The sequence below is a fragment of the Phoenix dactylifera genome, unplaced genomic scaffold (assembly GCF_009389715.1).
Source record: "Phoenix dactylifera cultivar Barhee BC4 unplaced genomic scaffold, palm_55x_up_171113_PBpolish2nd_filt_p 000568F, whole genome shotgun sequence".
In the NCBI taxonomy this organism is placed as follows: domain Eukaryota; kingdom Viridiplantae; phylum Streptophyta; class Magnoliopsida; order Arecales; family Arecaceae; genus Phoenix; species Phoenix dactylifera.
Window position 1 is genome coordinate 40,634 of NW_024067972.1, and position 18,483 is coordinate 59,116.

At 40.3% G+C, this 18,483-nt stretch overlaps 1 protein-coding gene across 2 annotated transcripts in view; it reads right to left on the reverse strand.

Annotated features, from left to right (window-relative positions):
• Window positions 1-1,671: 1,671 nt before the first annotated feature.
• Window positions 1,672-18,483, reverse strand: part of LOC103719926 — a 50,680-nt gene continuing 33,868 nt past the window's right edge. The window contains exons 23-27 of one of the 2 annotated variants that reach the window (XM_008809410.3): window positions 11,116-11,241; window positions 10,862-10,975; window positions 2,549-2,665; window positions 2,259-2,409; window positions 1,672-2,165 (exon numbers count right to left, since the gene is read on the reverse strand). In XM_008809410.3, coding sequence (XP_008807632.1) covers window positions 2,344-2,409; window positions 2,549-2,665; window positions 10,862-10,975; window positions 11,116-11,241 — 423 coding nt within the window. In that variant the 3' untranslated portion in view covers window positions 1,672-2,165; window positions 2,259-2,343. Of the gene's footprint in view, window positions 2,166-2,258; window positions 2,410-2,548; window positions 2,678-10,861; window positions 10,976-11,115; window positions 11,242-18,483 lie in introns of both variants that reach the window. The other variant, XM_039119548.1, reaches the window with a different exon arrangement.

An 18,483-nucleotide genomic window follows, 5' to 3' on the forward strand; every position in this document is an offset into this window, starting at 1 on the left:
TACACGAGAAGTAGATTTGCCATGCATGTCAGACGACGACCCTTCAGAGCCTACCTAGTCTGGAAGATTGTGTTTTCTTTAAGCTTGGTAATGGTGAAAACATTAGATTCTGGGAAGATTGTTGGCTAGGACCGATTCTCTTTGAATCCTTATTTCATGATTTGTTTCTTAGAGCAGTCAAGCGGAACGTCTCAGTTGCTTCCTTATGGAGGAGCAAAGGGCGCACTTGGAATATCAAGGTCTTTGGTCCTCTCACAGTCTCAGAGTCAGCACAAATGGACCAATTGCGGGACTTGCTCTCATCTGTTTCATCCTATTGATTATGTTGATGTGCTAGTGTGGAAGCCTTGTCGAGATGGGGAAGTATAGAGTTGATTCATGCTACAAGTTCATTAATAGCGGCAGGATTCGTTATCAATTCTACAAGATGATTTAGAAGGCTCCAGTACATGAAAAGGTGAAAGTATTCATTTGGCTAGCCCTAGAAAACAAGCAACATATTAGAAAAATTTTGGCAAGGAAAGGTTGGAGGGTAAGCGTAGGCTGCTCCTTTGGTGGTTTCCGCTCTAAGACTGCTTCTCACCTTTTTTTTTTTTTTTTTGGCTGAAACAAAAGAGGAATGGAGGAGGAAGGGACAAGCCTACCCCCGCGTAGCAGCCCCCACTTCACTGGGAAAATGTTCGATGCGGGCAGAAATGACCGTATGTTGAGCACCCCTGCCAGTTTTACTCATACCCTCCCCACCCGTGGGTCGGGCTCGGTTATCCCTCTGAGCTCCAGCACGAATACCACATGTAAGTACATCGCACCTAGCACCGCCAAGGCTACCAGCAGAGCGATACGCCCTTCTAGATCCCGTGTCCGAGCACTCGGAACCACTTGATTGGAAGTAAGGCCACGTTTCCACTGGGCTACTACCTCAGTGGTTCTCACCTTTTCATTCGCTCTCTATGTGCCCAAGCATTGTGGTCTCCTCTTTTATCATGTTTAAATTTTTGCGGTTTGCCTCCCATTTAACTTCTTTTTGGTCTACATGGAGAAGAAAAATTCAGGGCCATCTAAGAAAAGGCCGGGATCACTTGCTCATGCACTCATGTGGAACATCCGGCACGAGAGAAACTCAAAAGGATCTTCTTGAAAAGAAAAGCATCGTCTGCCTCTGTTTTGCATAAAATATTATACTTTTTTTCCATGTAGAAATACCTTTGTAATGCCAAAACCTCTGTTTCCCACGACTATCTTTTAGATAAGCTGTCTTCTCTACGTGTATAATTACCAGCCTCCTTGTAAATATGTCTTTTCTTTCAATAAAGTTTGGGAGAAGTTACTCACTCCCTCCATTTTAGATCAAAAAAAGAATTGAATAATTAAATATTTGATGATATTATCTGTAACGATCTGAAACCTTAGTAAAAAAACTAGTTAAGAAGATTTTTTTTTTTTTTGGTAAGTATCCAAAATTTTTTCAGCACATAGAGATGAGAGTAAACACACAGCTGCACAGACTTTCAAAGATGAGGAAGATGGTTGATATCAGGCCTGGTCATGGACGCTGCCATCACAGTTGGAAGGGAGAGACCTAGAGGCCTAGCGCCTGAGTATGCGAGCTCAATCCAGGGTCCCGCTGATAACCAATGTTGACAAAAAAATAATTCACTTCTCTAGAAGCAGTGAAAGAAGTTCTAGCAATAGCATTGCACTAAAAAAAATGGTTATTTTCTGAGTTAATGTCCAAGATTGTTCCTTCCATGTTACAATACCCGCAGGAGACTGGTCAGCAGAATAGCTAGAGTCTTGAGTTTGAAATTTAAAAAAACTAAATAGCAAACAGTGACATTTTCGATGAAAACCCTTCTCCCCTAACGTCAAATCTGCAAGAAAATATACTTTCTGGCACTAGGACTTGTTCTCTCCTTTGCAATAGATTAGAATAGCTGAAAATTTGCAGTTGGTAAATGGCTTGCCCAACATTCTGTATCCTGGTGCTTAATTCTGTCACCGAAAATTTTCTCAGGATTGTGATAAGCAGGGTGAGTGCCACATGAATGTTCCAAATACAATCATGCTGAGGAAGCATAAAGGTCATTTGAAAGAAAGCCAATCTAGATTATGGGAGTCATATACATCCTCCACGTCACCTCCAAGGTGGCAAGCGCCCTCAAAACCTGTAAAAAAGCATAATTGGAGGCACATGAAAACTTAAGATTAACTCGATCAAAAGAAAATCAAAGTCCATTACTACAGTGATCCTCCAGCACCTCTTAGGATTTGAGGCCCTCATAGATGCAAATCTGTTTGTAGATCATGTAAATTCTCTGCTGTCAGTTTAGTTAGTAATCCTGGTCAGTGACGCTTCCTTTGGTACAGTGAATAACCAACAAAAGCAGACAACAAAAAGGTCCAGAAAACCTGTGAAAGCACAAACACATGATAAGCCTAAACAAATGTACGCAACTAAATAATGGATCAGTGGTTTGCAGCACATAATCTATTCCCTAGTATAATAAGTTCAGGAAATAATCAAGATAACCGTGCAAAAAGAAATTACCAAATTGACTGTATTCCACCTCTCTAGCTTCTTGATCCTAGATTGTAGATCTTCAATTATGCACTCTGTTGATGAAATTCCTTTGCTTGGAGAACATTCTGAACTCAAATTTCCTGCCTGCATAATGCTCTTTATAATTAAAAAATGAGAATGAACTATGAAACCAGTAACTATGGGGCCTATTTCCAAAATAAGCTAATGTTAAAAACCAAATACTTGTCTTATGATTTGAATTTTTTTCTGGTAGGTAGACTTAGTCGTATGATCAATGCATTGGTGTTTGTGTTGGAAACATGGTAGTGCATGAGGTAAGAAGCAGGAAAAAGAATGAAATTTATAGGATTTGAGGTGCAAGGTATGGCTTTCTTCAAAATGTTTTCCACATAAATTCGTACTGCATCATTAAAACATCAAAACATGGAGAGAAGAATGGTAACTAGTGAACCGAGTGCTGGGGTATAGGGAGCAAAGATTTATTGAATACATGCCCTACCAGGAGTAAACCTGGGGTGTAGGGTGAGGATTCTCCTCTATTGGAGGTGGGGAAGTGGGCAAATGAGTGTTTGCTAGCTCGTTGAGGACTATGTCGATAGTGGTAGAAAAAAGAAAAACCTTTTTTCCTTGGAAAACTCAAGCTATGACCCTGGAAGAGATTGAGCATCTTTATGTAAGGTTCACGCCATGGTCTGCCGTACCGGTCCGTACCGCCATCAGTACGGAACCGGTACGGACCAGTCCGGGCCGCCACCGGTACGCCGACTGGTACCGGTACAACGAACCTTGGTTCACGCAGAACATCAAGTTTGCTCCCACAAAAATGATGCCTTTTGGGTCATTTTCTTGGGCCAAGGCTTTCTCTAGGTTTTGTTGCTTGGGAACTCTGACTTCATTGGAGGGTTCCAAATGAGTTCGAAACTTTAGAAGGTCCTGTTGATATACATATAGGTATATAGAGGAGGAGAGCCTTAGCGCTATTATAAGATTAGTCCATTGTGACCCAAGTGTCATGAGCTTAAACTACAGAAACAACCTCTCTGCATACGGGGATAAGGTCGGTACACCTAACCCTCCCTAAACTCTATAGTGGTAGGAGCCTTATGTACTAGATCGCCCTTTATACATAGGTTCAAATTCAAGACTATATGCTGCATGTGTGTATGGAAGGACTGATAAAAGTTGTGGAACAAGTTTTGGCATTAGAGCCATGGAAGCCCGAACTTATGCTAACGGCGGATGCTAACTGGATGATTGTGGTATGGGTGTAGATCTTGCATGTCCCATGGGAATATTGGGATAGGGAGGTGATCCAAAATATTGCAGTTGCTAAAAGGATGCCATTGGCCATTGACTTATGAATGTAACCGCAAGAGCATGCATCCATATAGACATATCCAAGCCATTATTATTGGGGATAACAGTTGGGCTGTAGGATAAGGGTTTTGGGCGGGGTTTGTGTGCCAAAACCGAGGCTCGAACTGGTTGCCCAGTGGCATGAAACGATATGCCTTGTACCGTTCCGTGCTGCCCCTTATTGACACAGTAGAGGAGGTAGGGGAGAGGGCGAATGAGAGAGAAAAAGAGAGGGAGGGAGAGAGGAGGATGGTGGAGGCTGGCAGAAGGCCAATGGAGGGCTGGCGACCTGGCAGAGGAGGCGGAGGAGGGCTCCGCGGCGCCAGCCTTCGCCGGCCGGCCTCCACCTTTCTCTCTTCCTCTCCCTCTCCCTCTCCCTCCCTCTCCTACTCGCTCTCTTTTCCTCTCTTTCCTTCTCCTTCTCCCCCTCCAATGACGGATTTCATTTCCGTTGTCGTAACCGTCCTAGTCCGCCACCAGGATGGCTCGATACGACCCCAACCGCCCGGTTCGGGACGGTTTTGCCCATCCTGGTTTTGGATCCTACCTTTGTCGATGAAAATATGAGGATGTATGCTTCAAATGCCGGTGTATAGGGAACAACCAAGAGGAATATAAATTTTTAGAGGGGCGGCAGGGGAATATCGTAACCCCAAAGAACATTGCATCTGAGGAGGCAACCTCAATTATGGCTGGTTCAGTGTTGGGGACTTCAAAGAAGATGTCAATTTTGAGTTCCTTACCAACTCGACTATTGTTCAGGCCATGGTTGGCCACTCATAATCCCATTAAGAGATCAAAGGAGCAGGCGTTGTCGAAGAGAGAAGGGTCAGCTTTGATCTAAGTTTTTGTTTTCATGGATCGATTAAGTTTCAATCAACCTGAAATCGATATCCAGGACTAGCAATAGAAATGTAATCAGCAAGCTTGTGACATTGTATAAGGACTCCCACCCACTTAGGCAGGCAGATGCCTGTTTACGATGGAAGGAAAAGCTTGTACACTGCTGGTGCTCTACCTTTTACATTGAAGAATTTTGTGGCGCACTTTAGCCAAAAATAACAAGAATTTTGTGGCGCTCCTGTGCTCAAGGTGGCGGAGCGTACCCTTCTCCATAGCCACCAGGCCACCTTCGCCGCCACCCCATCCTCTGCCTCCGCCGCCTCTACCGCCGCGGCCTCCTCCCCACTGGCCAAAGGACGAAGCTCCGAGCTGCGCCTCCCTGTAGTAATCGCTGCCTCCCCGACGGCCGCCACCGCCACGCCTCGACATCCGGCTATTGAGTTCAAAGTAGAAGACAATGTACAGAGAATGGTAGAGAAAATGTCAGAGTTGGAGAACCGGTACATCGGACGGGGAGAGAACAGGTGGCTCGAGCATGTATATAGCACCTGAGAGAGCACAAGTTATTGGTGACGACTTACCATCAATGGCTCCTTGGGTCAAGAGAAGATCTCTGGTTCCCTAGTGCATATAAAATCTCCAGCAAGCGTTCTGCTCTCATCCACACAACGATGACAAGCATTTATTTGTGACGACTTACCATCAATGACTCTTTGGGTCAAGAGAAGATCTCCGACTCCCTGGCGCTTATGAAATCTCCGGTGTGCCCGCATTAATCTCGTCCGGCACCTATCGGTCCATTAGCGTTCTGGGGCAAAACCGCAATGATTACTTCCTCTATCACTTTTCGTGTTGATATTTGATAATTTTGAAGTTCACAAAAATTAAATACAGGTCTTAATTACTCCCTACTTTCACATAAAAATGTAGCCCTGGTCTACTTTCAGCCCCGATTATCCAGAGCAGCATCGTACCTGCCGTTCAGTACGTTCAACTACGCTTGGAATTACTTCGGGCGAATCTCCTTCTTACCTGACCCCTTTGCTCCAATGCTTGGACTAAAGTACATGTAGCTGCCCTCAGTTTTGAAGCAAAAATGAGCTGGATAATGCTCCTTATTGGTTCTGAAATCTCATACCAAATTGTCTGTAGCCTGTAAGGTTTTCCAAACTTAATACTCTGCTAGCACTGAATCCGTGCAAATAAAAAACAACCAGTCCATGGCAAGCAAATGCTCAACCATGCTTCAAATCACCAAGCAAGGTCTCTATGGTAATTGGCCTTAGTCGTTGAAGGCTTGTTTTGGATGGTTTTAATTATCCTTGATCCACAAGGTAAATGAGGAAAGAATTTAGTTTAGCCCAGAAGGTGCATGACTTCATTTCTGTCTCCAACACCGCACTTGTATATTTGGGGTTTACAGTGCCAATACTTACACGGTGTAACTATAGGACAAGTCGCGCATCTGTATGGGGACTTATCGATCGGGCTTTGCTACAGGTCATTGGCTTCAAATGTTCCCATAGGTTGAGTTTCGACATCTTCCTAGTGTGGCATTAGATCAGCATCCCATGTCGATAGAGGTGGAATTGTTGGTTAGCATGCACCCCCACCCTCTCTGGTTTGAACAATTTTGGTCAAAGCCGATCATAGCCTGAATGGCTTGAGTGGCACCTTGCCGGGGTTCCTTTAAGCTAAGAGGTGGAACTCAAAAGTGATTGGCGACCTACAAGTTCCTGCATAAGAGCTTGAGTCACAAATTCTCAAGATGCATCAGCAGGAGCCAAGTTGGTAGGGTTACCGGATCAGGAGTTTTAGTTGATAGCTCTTTTGGCGCAGTACAGTTAGTTGTTCAATACTAAGAGTTGCTATGGTGGCAGAAGTCCTGCATAACTTGGCTACCAGAGGGCAACTAAAACACAATATTTTCATCAAGCAACTATTGTGAGGAGGCAGAATACAATTACTTCTATTTGATTTCTGTCAGGGGAATGCACAGAGGATGAAGCCAGGATTTGAGAAGGCATAATATCATATTTTAGAGATCACTGAGCCCTCAGTTATCAACACCTATTGTCCACCCTCATAAGGTGGCACTACTAAGGCTGATAACCGTGACATCACTAAGCCTATTACAGATGAGAAGATCGAGGAAGTATTATGATCGTTGCACCTCGAAAAAGGCCCTAGGGATGGATAGGTTATCAATGGTGTTCTAAGGGTACTGGTTTATTATACCAAGGGGATTTATATTGCGGTTCAACACTTCCTTGAACGATGCAAATGCCATAGGCTTGGAAAACACTTATGTTGTTCTTGGTCCAAAACAGGTAAACCAATGATTGCAGAACACTTTCAACTAATCAACTTGTGCAATGCTGCATATAAATTGATAGCGAAAATTCCGGCACACCATATGAAGCCTCTACCTATCTCATCAGTATAGAGCAAGGGGTGTTCGTGGCTGGTCATACCATTTCAAACCACTTGCTGGTAACATAGGAGGAACTTCATAAAATCCAAACAAAACTTGCTTGCCAAGGCCTCGGATTCGGGCAAACGCTCCAAAATAGAGTGCAATAGTGCTAGCACGGTCCCCAGATGCTGTATTTTGACTGTTTCTCCAATAGTCCGTGGTAGCCTAGTCGAGTATTGAGAGCTTTCTCGGCATAAACAATCTTAGCTGTTACTGTTGTGGCCAGGTAAATTTTTTCGCCATGGGCTAGACGAATGGCCGGATTGAATGTTGAGCGATGGAAATGTCCAATGGAAGACCATTTTTTTAGGATCGGCCGGCTTATCCAGAAGATTGATTCAATCGATTTCCCCTCTGAAGAGCAAAGCCTATTGAAAGACCTTTGTCACTCTTCTTTCCTCGTGGGCAGGAAGCACACCAGCAGCGTGCGTTGCGTGATTCCACTGTATTTTTTGCACTTGATTGGGTGGACAGTTGACCGGTCTAAATGGATGTCCCAATTGGGTGAATTCTTAAACTGAGATGGATTCTTGCCTAAAAAATAAGAAAAAGGCTTGGTAGCAAAATTTTCCAAAAAACCGTTCGAAAGCTGAGGCGCCAAAATGCTCCTCCACTTTCTCAGTTTTGTTGGTACATAGTCACCTCCGAAAAATCGGGAGTTCTGTCGTTGATCGAAGCACTCAATTTAATTAAAAATCTTTTCCCTGTTCAATTGGCAGAATCAAAATGAGGTGTATAATAATAAAGTTCTAAATAACTTCTTTTAATTATTTTGATGTATTGACTTGACTAGGAGGAAATAGCATTAACTGGAAAAAACGATTCTTCAATAGGAAAACGATAAGCTCCAACTGGATCAATTGGCCCAGGAACATAGTGATCAAGCTCACCGAACGAGCATATGATCGCATAAGGGGGAGTATGTTGAGGTGGCCTTGCTCCAAAAAGGATTGTGGAAAAGTTGACTGCATGGGTTTAGCAAGGTTTGCAATCTCTAACCGTATTGCTCGATATGGGGCATATCATACTATACTAGTAGAGACTCAATATGCCCTTGTATCCAGTATTGATATTGAGGTATATACTTTATAGGATGTACCAGTTGGTCATTGTTATATCCAGTACTAAGATTGTAGACCTTGGGTCAGGCATGCATAAGCGATCCATGCTTCACTATCTTCATAAATGGCACAACTATAGAATGGTTTAGGTACACAGTCCAGGGATGTTCCTTTTATTTTATGTGCTGACTAGTTGTGCATTATAGCTTGCAACCCTGGTGCATAGGATTGAGCCATTCCAATTTGTGGCAGGGGTGGACATCTCTCACATCTCTTTTACATTGATGAGGATTACATGTTCACAAGGGCCACACTTCAAAACTATTTCCACTATAAGTAGCTAGTTGAAGACTAACAACATCAGGGCAGATGGCTAACAGTTAGAAATCTATGGTTAGTTGTTTACAAAATTGAGAAGGTGATGTTAGTTGATGGAGGTGTTAAGAGCAAGGTTCACCGTCTCAGTACTGAACACCGTACCGGTGCCACACTAGCACAGTATCGGTACGGTATGGTATGAAATTTTTTTTGTATACCGAGTGTCAATACGCCACTCGTACCGGATACCGGTACCAAATCGGTGCAATATGGTACGCTCTGTACCGTTTGGTTCAGGCTGATACAACGTACCATGTTTGGGAGCTTAGGAGAACTAATGGATATGAACATACCTTGGGGTGTTCATGTCAGGTAAATAGCCCACAAATTTTCTACACATATTAGTTTTCTAAATATATCAGTTTACTTTATCATATTGCACTAGTTTCGGTCCTAGCTCACTGTAGAGTTTTAGGGTTTTGTTATTTGTGTGTGGCATTGCATGCTAAGGTTCCCTAGGGTTGTCATGCATCAGTCCTGAACTACAAGGATGCTGAACCACAAAGTGTTGAGCTGACAACCTAGGGCTAGGACCCTTGGATGAGTTGCACAGATCCTAGGAGAGGCAGCTAGGAGTCACCTTGCCATGAGAGGCATCGAGGAATACTTCTAAGTTCTAATTCATATTTTTAAACAGCAGTGAGAACAGAAATAACAATACATTTAAGAAAAAATTGTTTGAAAGCATTGCCTTTTCAAATTGGGTTTACTTGCATCTTCAGCAAATTGATATGTCACACATATACTGCTAACTTTAACAATTTGTCAGGTTAATATGCTACGCAATGCTGAGTAACATTGGCTTATACTAGTTTGATTCATAGTGAAACATAAGCATTAAAGATAAAAGATAATTGTATAATTGCAGTTAGCCATGACATTGTATGGAAATACAAACATGTGATTGACATAGGGTAAGATTTTGGTGCTATAAGTGGGATATCGATTTATTACAAACTTTGTCTATTTCAGTATATTTAACAACATTCAATTTCTTTGTAATTGTATCATTGAAATTTTTTGCTAACTGATTCTATTTTATTTATAAACAGACATAAAATTTGTATTTCAAAAATAATTGAAGACAAAGTTCATAAGTCCAGATCTTCTGGTAGGGAATATACTTAGGGCCTATTTAGGAGAATCCAATGGGATAGGCTCGTGGTCTTTTTTCTGACCTGCTGAGATCAGGCCCTACGACCTCATGCTCTCTCCTACTCCTGTTCCCTCCCTCTTGATGCAACACAAGATGTAGCTCGCAGGTACTATAACCAGCTGGACCACTCCAAGCTTCGCAGGAGAAAGCAAATTAACAGGCAAAGACTTTGACAAGAAAATATTCGCAGGAGAACACTATGACCAGCTGGACCATGCCAAGTTTTGCAGGAGCCAACGGATTCAGAGATTTTCACCGGGTTTTCCTACAAATTTTCAGTAGAGACAGTACCAAATTTTAACTAGATTTCCATACTTGTATAGAATAATTTTAGCAAGGTTCCTTATCATTGAATGCTATTTCGACTATGATTCCGTATCAAGTTTAATGCCCGAATTAGGGTTAGGATTCATGTCCTATATATGTGCCTAATACACTGCATGGAGCAACCTTTTGATATTAATAAAAAGTCCTTCAAGAGAATTCTCTTCACCAAATGAAGGATTCTTCAATCCAATTTGCTTCTATTTGTATGTTAATCTTCAAAGTGTAATCCCGACAATCAAAATCACCGTTTCACACAATCAAAATCAAAATCACTTTGCTTCCACTTAGCGCTCTGTTCCTAGCCTATCCTGCCGGTTTCTCCCAAATAAGGCCTTAATCTTATGGTCTGAAGCAATATGACATCAGAAATAGACTACTTATACCATGCTCATTAAAAAAAAACCAAATGATAACTAATAACAAAACATGCCTCCAGAATTCATGAAAAAGAGGAAAAAAAACTGTAAACACCGTCTTATATGCAAATTTTATATGGAGAAACATTACATACAAAAATGAAAAGGACAAGACAGAGAACTTTAAATCATGCATAACTTGATGATAATTATCATGAGAACACAACAAGTTGGCGGATAAGCATGGGGATAATATAATGACTATAGCAGAACCATACTAGACTGATTAGATAGTTTCTTATGAACAGTGAACAGTCACAATGATAAGAATAATGTATAGTAGATACTAGATACAGTGGTACTAACCTGGGATTGAATGAACTCCACAAGTTCCTGCAGTCTAGCGGCTTGTTGATTATGAATTCCCAAGGAATTTTTCTCAAAAGCTGGCAAAGTTTCAAGAATAATTTGAAGATAACTCTACAAAATATAAAAAAATGCAGTTATCATTCTTGACCACTACAAATGTCCGAAGAGAAGAGCAAGATGATGTTATAAAAATATAATTTGCTGTGGATATAACCAAATATGCATTCACCAGCCATTTTTCAGAAGCAAACCTTGGTCGTGTATGAACCATCCAAACTAAGAGTTGAAGCAGCAGCTGCAACTACTTCCTTATTTGTTCCTTTTATTTGAAGGTAAGGAGAGGGAGCAGCTTGTAGATGATCAACCTCAATAAGTATCTAAATAGATGTTGAAACAAAAATGATTAAGGACAAACACACTTGTAGACAATACACACTTCCAAACAATGATGAAGGTTCACTTAAGAGCCAGTAACAAGTATGACATAAAATGCTAAGTTTGATAGGAAAATATTTTCATTTAGCGTCAGTAAGGATGCAAGATTTCAAAACTGTGCAATAAGAGATGTTACTCAAGGAATATATGTTAGGATTTGAAAAATATGTATTGTTTAGTTATAGTGGATGTGCATATGGCACATGTGACCTATAAAAATAAAGGATGAAGTAGAAAGGGTTTTATAAGAAAACTAAGATGACTGGTGATAAATTGCCAATGCAATATCTATTTCTACTATTAAAACCAAATCCGTAACTACTTGCATGCAGCTCTGCTCAATGAGTGTTGTTTGTCTCCACCTCACATGCATTGCATGTGGCAAACTCTAGTAAAAGAAATTTGATAAAACTTCATATCAATTGTTCTATACTTTTAGCCTTTTAATTATTTATGTTATATGTTCATCTTTGGTAGTAGGCTTATGTATTGCTTGAATAATTCATATTCCATCTACTGTTACTTTTCTTTTCCTTTTCCTTTTCATTTGTTTTTTTCTTTTTTAGCTGAAGGTGCAATACGTTGTTTTCCTCATTACTCTAAAAGATCTATGTTCGGGAAGGGGGTATTTTAGAAGTGACTAAATAAGCAGGGCATATCTCATCAGTTACAAAAAATATTGAATGTTCAACTCTCAAATTGAATATTTTAGAACAATTATCGTTGGTTGAGTATGATGAAAATGACCAAGCCACAATGGAGTTTATCTTATGACTTCACAAAGAAATGTTCTAATACCTAAGAGGGATGCTTTAAGGCCAGATCAACTCATAAATGTCAAATATTCGACAGAGTAATTCTCTGTAGATCAGAGTTGAGTTTTATATGTTTCTCTATTTAAATAATTAGTATCAATAGGAGATCTTTCTCTCTATATATAGTTTAGAATGGCCAAGATAAAAAACAATTTATGATGAACCTTCAACAAAATAGTCTCTCAGGGGCACTTTGTCGATCATCCTCAGAGTATATACCAAAGGTAAAAAAAGGTTTTATATATCAATATCAAACCTCGTACAACTTTTAAAACAGAACAATACAATATTCGTAATGGCAATACATATCGAAATTAATAGCTTCAAAAAACATGCCGATGCATGCATCGGTATGGACCGGTACATCCAATATATAGGGTTTCAATGTCCCAACACTCATAGCAGTGTCAAATTCTCATGGCGATATAGTACCCACCAAGGTATGCCGAACCGATACCGGTAGACGTACCGATCGTCTACCGGACTGGTTCATTATCGATTCGGTACCGGTCAAACCAGTGCCGAACGGGCAACACAGCGTGCAGTGCGCTGTGGATAGGGCGGTATCGGGCTTGTACCGGTGGGAACCGGTCTGGAGACCGGTTCGCACCGGTACGCCCTCCGTACCGCTCGGTTCTGACCTGAGGGGCTAGAACCGTTTGCCACCGCTATACCAGACCGGTTTGCACTGATACGCCCTCCGTACCACTCGGTTCTGACCTGAGGGGCCAGAACCGTTTGCCACCACTATACCGGAGACCGGTTCGCACCGGTACGCCCTCCGTACCGCTCGATTCTGGCCTGAGGGGCCGGAGCCGTTTGCCACCGCTATACTGAACCAGTCAGGAACAGACCGGTATGGGTTGAACCGGCCGGTATGGGCCGATTCAGCATACCATGGTACCAACCATACCATCTTATTCCAATAGTTTTTCAAATCAATGGATATTAGAGCATTTGCTTAGACCATCTTTTTTTTGTCTCCATATAACTCAATCACTTTAAACCAAGGTCTAATGTGGCGATACCGGGCACCATACCGGTTGTCTGGCAGCACGAGTCGGTACAGGCCGTGCCGGGTCCGTACCGAGAGAAAAAATCTGCCGAAGTCGGAGAAGGAGAAGAGAGCGAGCAAGAGAGGGAGGGAGGAGCGGCGGCAGACGCCGGCAGAGGGCTGTCGGGCGGAGGCTGAGCCCCCTCCCCCCTGCAGCCTCCGCCAGCCCCCCGCAACCCTCCGCCGGCATCCACCGCCACTCCTCCCTCCCATGCTCGCTCTCTTTTACTATTCTTCTCTGTCTCCGGCAACGAACCATTTTTCGCGCCGAAACTGTACCGTTAAGCCACTGGTATGGCTCGGAACGGGCAGAACTGTTCGGTTCGGGACGGTTCTGCTTTCTTTGCTTTAAACATAGGCAAAATCTGCTAAACCAGTATCGAGATCCATATTGATCGGCGTCCGGTAAGATTTAGTACCGGTTCGCTACCATACCGAACCGGTACGAACAAGATGTGCCGGTCAATTATTTTTGGAGTTTTCAAGAATATTTAATTGGTAATCACTCTTTTTAATTTTTTTCAATAATTTTAAGTTTAATTTAATATTTTAATTTTTTTTGATTTTTTTATGTTTCTATGATTTCGGTTTAACCTAGATGATGCATCTTATTGCTTTAAAATAATATAAATCATAAAATTATTACTGAGATATTGCATTCTACAATTTACAACATAAAATATCCTCAAATCAAGTACTGACGTAAAAATTTTTAAAAAATACAATCAATTATATATATTTAAAGTCCAATATACATACCGATATCTAAAATTGGTGCGCATGATCGCATCAAAACTTGAAAAAATAGACACCAAATTTTTATAGAGAGTAGCTTGCCTACCCCTAAATACATTTCTAAATTTAAATTTTTAAATTTTTATTTATTTAAAAAAAATAATTTATTTTTTAATCTGAAAATATATTTTGCATTTTTAAAATTTATATATTATCAAAAAATTAAAAAATTTTATGTCAGCGTATAGATCGTCCATAGATTTACAACATATAAAAAAATCAAGCAAAAATCAAAAATTTTAGCATAATTTTTTTTATTTTGTAACTTTTAAGCTATTTTTTCAAGCCTTCCCTCCCAAAAAATAGAAGAAAATGAGATAGGTGAGAGAAAGCACACCTTATTTATTTTGGATCTTCCTTCTGATAGCCTAAATCGGTGAAATTTTTGGAGTATTTGGGAAGGAGAAGCGGCGGAGCCACTTTCAAATGTGTTGGGCCTTCGCCGCTTTCAAATGTGTTGGGAAGGCCTTCTCGGGCCTTCCCAACAACCATCAAGTGGCAATCATTCAAGGAACAGTATCAACCTGGTTCAGAACCGAGTTGACTCGGTGCCAACCGGCCAGTTCGCACTGAGTCTGCATCGAACCGACTAGTTCCGGCCGTTCGGACACTTACCGGCCAGTTCCAGTTGGTAAGGGACTGGTTCTAGCTGGTTCTATAGGAGTTCCGAGCAGTACAGGGCCGAAACCAAAAATATTAGTCGAACCGACTAGGTTTCGGCTTGGCACTGTCCGAACCAGGCGATTCGGCCCGATTCGGCAGTCCTTGAACAAAGTATCTCCTATTGGAATCATTCTTTGACTGCCATGTTTGCTAACATATTATCTACCATGTCTTCTAACAAGGTCAAACCACCTGATTCACGATCAGGATGGTACCATGTATACACCATATCTGAGAGGAACCAGGATGGTTCCCCTCCTCGACTCGAAAATAGACCCAACCACACCGAACCACGCAGTTCGATGCGGTACTAGTGCGAACCGGGTGATTCGCCTCAGTTCGGAAATGTGTAGCGCCTGCCCTAGTCCAATAATTGGGGGAACTGATACCTTCCATATGAGCTCTTAACACCTTCTAACCCTCTCAAAACCCCTTTTTTCAAAAAAAAAAGATTTGAAAATTGGCAAGATCTAGCCATTTTTGAGGATTTGAGCGTGTTAAGGGAAGAGCGTGTTTATTTTTTTATATTTTTGGTATGTTGTACTACGAAAGATCTACATGATGACACCAAGATCTTAGATTTTCATTCATCTATAAATTTTTAAATTAAAAAAAAATTGGATTCACTGTAAAATCAGAAGTATGTTAGGAATATGAATGTCGCTCTCCATGAAAATTTCATGTCATTTTATTCAAGTTTGCGCATGAGCATGTGAATAGCGACATAGGCCTAAATTTGAATAAAACTAAAAAATAAGTGGCTTTCCATGCATGCCCATGGGCTGAGAAAAATATATGTAATATCCATGGTGGGGTGCTACATGGATCTAAGCTCGAAATAATTTTTTGAATAAGAGGCTGTTGCAGATGACAGCATGTGGGGTAGGATCTCTCAACCTTTCAGGTTCAGAATTCTATATGAAATCCTATTACCCACAAGCCAGCTACTTCCCTTATGGATATGATGCTTTAGACACATCATCCTCCAATGGCTACTATCCAATTTAGCCTGGAGCATCTTACAAGTCAGAATTTGTTACCAGCATATTCGGATGGGTCGCTTCAGAGATGCAGTATTGGACAAATAACTCCTCCCAGAATACCATCACTCATAGCACGTGTAGGTACTATCTCAACTGCATACCTCACGGCGGCCAAACGAGCTTTATAGGAGCCCGAGGAGGGGGAGGGGCGGGGGAGGGGGGGCATGTGAATAGAGAATTGGGTCAAGCCCTGCATACAAAGATGACCATGACATCTATGAGAGACATTGCCACTCCATAAGATTTCACAAGTCGGTATGTATTTAAATTAGCTTTATATTCTATATTTGATTGATTTTTGTTATCAATATAATGATTTATGTACTTCAATTACATATACCATTAAAATTATAGTCATTTTACATACAAGAAGCATGAAAAAAAGAAAAAACACATTAAAGAATGTCAAAAAACATAAAAAACATCAAATTGATGTTCAAATCACTCAAAAACTTCAAAAAACATCATTAAACATAAAAAAATAAAAAATAAAAAAATGCATGCTGATGAGGAACAGGCATGCCTGACCGTACCAATTACCAAATGTCGATATGATACCGAACCGATAGCTGGCTGGTACAGATCTCAGTATCCAAACAAACAAAATTCTGCAAACTCTATCCTTAATAACACTTACACCATCTATCTGGCTCAAGAACAATCCAGTAAATTATAATAACATTTTTAAAACCAAAAATTGACCTGACATCTACCTTATACAATTTAGTGCAAAATCTTGAGAGGTGACCACTATAAAATCTTAGAAAGACCATTCACTTTGAATTCTAATACCCTTTGTTTAAGTCCAAATACCGTGCACTTAATAAAAGAAAACCTTTTAACCCCCCATCCTTTCCCCTCCCAGAACTTTCTTTATCTCTCCTGCCAACCCCTTCTCTTAAAATTTGCAGATCTTTTAATTTTGTTTCTATGAAATTTTTATTTTATTTTCATATTTTTTATATTAAATTTTTACATTCAATTTTTGATTTTTGATTTTTTTATTTTACTTTTGTTTTTTTTATATTTTTTTTTTGTTCTATTTTTTCCAAACATGCATTGCATGTTCCCATTTGCTACTATTTTGAAAAAGAGCACAACAATAGAATATTTTAAAAATATTCTAAAGAACTGAACGAGAAATTTCTTTACCTGTCCAATTCTAAAGAAAAAAGGGTAGCATGCATAATATTTTTTTCTCAAATAGGAACATGCAAGTGAAAAGAGAAATATCTTGTATGTTGATTTTAAAAACACAAGGAGAGGGGCCTAATAGTTGCATGTCTATAAACCAATATTTGTATTCACAATAAATCTCTGCATGAATCTATGTTGCTTGCACATGCAAAAAGTAAGGGCTTTCAAGTCACCCACTTTATACATGGAAGATGAAAGAAAGGAGAGAAGTAGGAGAATGCAGTTTTTCCTCCCGATGGAAACCCATGGGCAGGCTAGTCCTTGGTCCCACAAGAAATAGTGAGTACCCTTGTGCACTGCTGACATGTTTAATGGCCTAGTCACTTGTATCCAGAACTATTCCGTAGTGCTCCAAGGGGTAAAAAACTTATGATAATAGGCTCTGGTAGGTGAACCCAAGGGTTTTAAAACAAGTTATATCAATAAATAAGCTCATAGGATCACTCAAGTTGACTTTAGGATTTTTATTCAAGGGCTATTTGATATGAGAGTAATCAATAACTACAAGACTCATGGCATCTCATATGACCCTTGCACTTTGGTTCTTAGTATTTGGGACAATGACACTATAATGTATTTCAGAAAATAAAAAAAAAGGAAGTGCAATAAGGTAAGTCCTCCATGTGATGAGACAACTATTTGCACTTTGTTCCACTGCAATAACAAAACCTCCTTTCAGTCTTCAAAAGATGGATAACATTAGCACTATCTAACTCGTATATTATGTGCATTTAATCCATTGGGTCCTGTAGCTTCATCTAACATTAGAATAAAAAAAAATTTCGTTGAAGAAATCCATTTTCGCAAAACATAAATATGTTGTGTACATATTTTGTGAGACATTAGTATATCAAGTACATTGCTAAACCACCAGCACTAGCATAAATAGTCTAATTAGTCCTTTCAACTAAATCCAACTATTCTCGTTTAATAAGTAATGGTTTATTGGGCATCTAACTGGTCCTCAATAACAATCACGTACGCCAAATGGACCATTAAATAAGAAATTGTAACTTGATACACAATCAAGTCATCAAAGTGCCAATGATTGATATTAGTGCACATGGATCCCTCATGTCAGGAACATGCAGAAATCATCATACCACAAAAATATAGTCACTCTTGATAGTGTGGTATCAACTAGACTTGCTCTCATGTGAGCCTATTAATGTGTAGTTACAGATCCAAGTGTTACGTACATGGTAGAGTCATCACTCTGACAAGTGAGAAAGGCTGCCACCATCTTATGGACACCATGTGTAACTAGCTGCCGTGTGTCATTGAAGCCCATTCCTAGATGTCATTGATACAAGAAACAAGAAACTAGGCCCTCGCCTCTTACTCAATTGCCAAAAGAAATGCACTAGTTTCTTTGATAATACCTAGGCATACATCTCATGCTAACAAAAAACACCACCAATATGCATAGCAAAGAAAAAAAGCTACTGTCATATTAAGTATGTCATGCAAATGATGTCTTTAGCAGAGCATCACTTTCAATGACAAAATAGTGCTACAGGAGAGTACTCCCAAGTTTCCCTAGATTTGGAAAGAAAAAAATTAAGTGGGAAGAAGGCGTGGGTTTCATATAGGTAATTTCATTCATTCTGTGACAAT